Source organism: Peromyscus eremicus, chromosome 16_21 (genome assembly GCF_949786415.1).
Source record: "Peromyscus eremicus chromosome 16_21, PerEre_H2_v1, whole genome shotgun sequence".
Classification (NCBI taxonomy): domain Eukaryota; kingdom Metazoa; phylum Chordata; class Mammalia; order Rodentia; family Cricetidae; genus Peromyscus; species Peromyscus eremicus.
The window spans coordinates 42,573,045-42,575,755 of record NC_081432.1 but is presented as its reverse complement, the minus strand read 5'-3'; the positions used below and the strand labels follow the sequence as shown (position 1 = coordinate 42,575,755).

General features: G+C 57.3%; 1 protein-coding gene across 1 annotated transcript in view; it reads right to left on the bottom strand.

The window, feature by feature from the left end:
* Nucleotides 1-883, bottom strand: part of LOC131926449 (uncharacterized) — a 3,610-nt gene extending 2,727 nt beyond the window's left edge. Inside the window, exon 1 of the mRNA XM_059281910.1 lies at nucleotides 748-883. Coding sequence (XP_059137893.1) covers nucleotides 748-786 — 39 coding nt within the window. The 5' untranslated portion in view covers nucleotides 787-883. The remainder of the gene's footprint in view (nucleotides 1-747) is intronic.
* Between the last annotated feature and the right edge of the window lie 1,828 nt (nucleotides 884-2,711).

Genomic DNA, 2,711 nt, shown 5'->3' with positions numbered 1-2,711 from the left:
CGCGTGTAAAACGCTCTTTCTTTCTGGAACAGGTCTAGCTTTCCTGATTTTCCAAACGATCAGCCGGCACGACGCAAACCAGGATAAAATATATAAAATAAAATAAAAAAGGCAAGCCAGGAAGCACGACCCCAGGAATCTAGACCTCAGGTCCACACATCGGTCCCAACCCGGAGTCACTTCGGGCTCAACAGCAGTGGGAATGGTGCAGGGTTGCGGCTCACTCAACAGGAGCCTCGCAGTTCTGACCAGCTCCTGTTGCTCCCGGTCCAACAGCAGGCAGCAGCCCCAGGCGCAGCTCGCCGCGGGGACCGGACAGGGACCCCCTCCACCACCACCACCACCCCGGTCGCCCCTACCGACGCCTGGCGGAGGTCGGGCAAGCCCGGGCTTGAGCGGCGCGCACAGCCGCGAGGTCCGCAATCACGGGGTTCGCGGTGGCGAGCGCGGGCGGCCACCGAGGCCATCTTGGGAGGGAGGCCCAGGGCGCCGGGTCCCGGGTCCCCAGCGCCCCGCCCGCCCCGGCCCGGCCCGGCCCGGCCACGTCCACGACGCCCGCGCGGCTTCTCGGAACAAAAGCCGCCGGGGGTCGCACGCGCGCACAGAGAGCGGCTTCTCGGGCCCCCGCCGACCGCTCCCGGGTCCCCGGGTCCCGGGTCCCGGGTCCCGCTGGCCGGCGCCTCCGCCCGCCTCCCTTTCCCCTACACAGCCGCCCGGTCTAACAAAGGCCGGGCCCGCGGTACTCACAGGAATATGTCTACTCATTGAAGATTGTGGCCTAATCATACAGCCGGTCCCGAGGCGGCGCAGGCGGCGGCGGCGGCGGCGGGCGGCGGCGGCAGGGCAGGCGGCGGTGGGCGTCGCGGGGCGGCGGCGGCGATGCAGGCGGCGGGGGCACCAGACGACCATGCAGTGAGCTGCCCGAGGAGCGTCGCCGAGCCGGCCGCAGCCCAGAGAGCCAATGCGCGCGCCCAGGCGCCCTTGCGTCACAAGCCCGCCCCTTTATAGCCGGCGCGACGTGCGCCCCGGCGGCGGCCAATCAGGGCGCGGGACGCCGGCGGCGCGGGGCGGGGCGGGGCGGGGCCCGGGGGCGCCGACGTCACGCGCGGCGGCGGCGGCGGCGGCGGCAGCGGCGGCGGCGGCGGCCGCCACCGGTGCGAACCGGTTGATGAATGGCGCGGCGTTGCGAGCCTGTTCCTCGCCGCTTGGACACGCACGCTCGGCCGCTAGAGCCTCGAGTTCGCCTCGGCGTGGAACGCCGCGGCTCCGGCAGGCGGAACCCGGTCGCCCGAAGCCATAGCTCAGGCGCGCTGGCCAACGGTTTACCTTGGCACCTGCGCGCCCCAGGATCTCCGTCATCACCCCATATTGATGTCGCATGACCGCTGGGCGGGTGACTCACCGCTCCAGTGCCCGGCCCGGCCCTCGGCTGGGCTGAGGGATTCTCTGGTCACCACCCTTACTTCCACGTGGGAAGGCTCTCCGCAGAGTTTTGCCCCTGGGACTCGGGAAGTGTCTGTATTTTTTTGAAGCTTGTTGCTCCCGAGCCCCCCTGCACCCCCCCCCCCCGTTTTTTTTCTTTTTAGGTTACCCCCCCCCCCCCCCAAACTGCTGATGCTGGCAACTGCGTTTGGCTCGATTGTGGCATTTCGAAATCACATGCATCCTTTGTACTGCTGCTCACTCACAGATAATGAAAGGTTAGCCATTGCTAAGGGGAAGCCTTTTTTGAATTAAGAATCTTCGGCTTTATCAAGGACTGATGTAATTTTTTTGCGTCACAAGCTAAGCTTCCCATTTTGTTGATCTCCAGCCCTGTTCCAGTGTCCTTTTAATCTAGGCCTCTAAGTGAGCTGTAGGCGCAATTGTTTGTGCTATACAAGGGCAGCTTTCATCATCTGAAAAACCCTTCTGCTCACTCAGTCGTCTAGGACTGGTAAACAGGACCTTTACCTGCTTTGAAGAACACAGCTTTCCAATAACATTGAAGCCTTTTGTCTCCTGTTTTTCTACATACACATTAGATTGGAGCAATAAGAACCAAGTTGTGCCCTGTCTCCCTGTAGTGCATTTTAGGATTTATTAGCGCTTCTATTTAGAGACTTTCCTTGCATAGTCACTCAACTTTTTTTATAAACATATACTCTGTAAGCAAAGTAAGTGCTTTTGAACAACAACAAAGTAGGCCCGACCTTTAAAGTAACAACAACAACAACAACAAGCAACTCATCTTCGTTAAAAATGGCTTGCCTGGAGATCCATTTAACTCAAGAGAACTTGAGACATATATCCCTTTATGAGGTAAAATGGGGTAATGTTTAAATTATGTAAGTTCTAAGAAAATACAGGAAGATTAAAAAAGTCTTGGGACGGGAAAGTGAAATTGATCAGACCAGAAAACTGAACAGAAGACAGATTCAGTATTACAGACTTAAAACCTTTCATATGACTAGTGACTTTGGGTATTAACTTCAGCTTGGGAAAAAAATACAGGCAGAATCAATTAGTGAATTTGGCCAACTTGTATAATAACATACTTAGACATGCTAAATTGGCCCCTCTTACTCCAAAGGTTGGTCAACACAGTGAAATAAGATAATGAAACCTTTTGGAAAGGGGGAATTTGGTGAGCTAAAATAACTCAGCAAATAGTAAGCAAAGGTAAGTCAGTGTTTTAGGTAGTTTTGCTGTGGAACTTGTGATGCAAATTG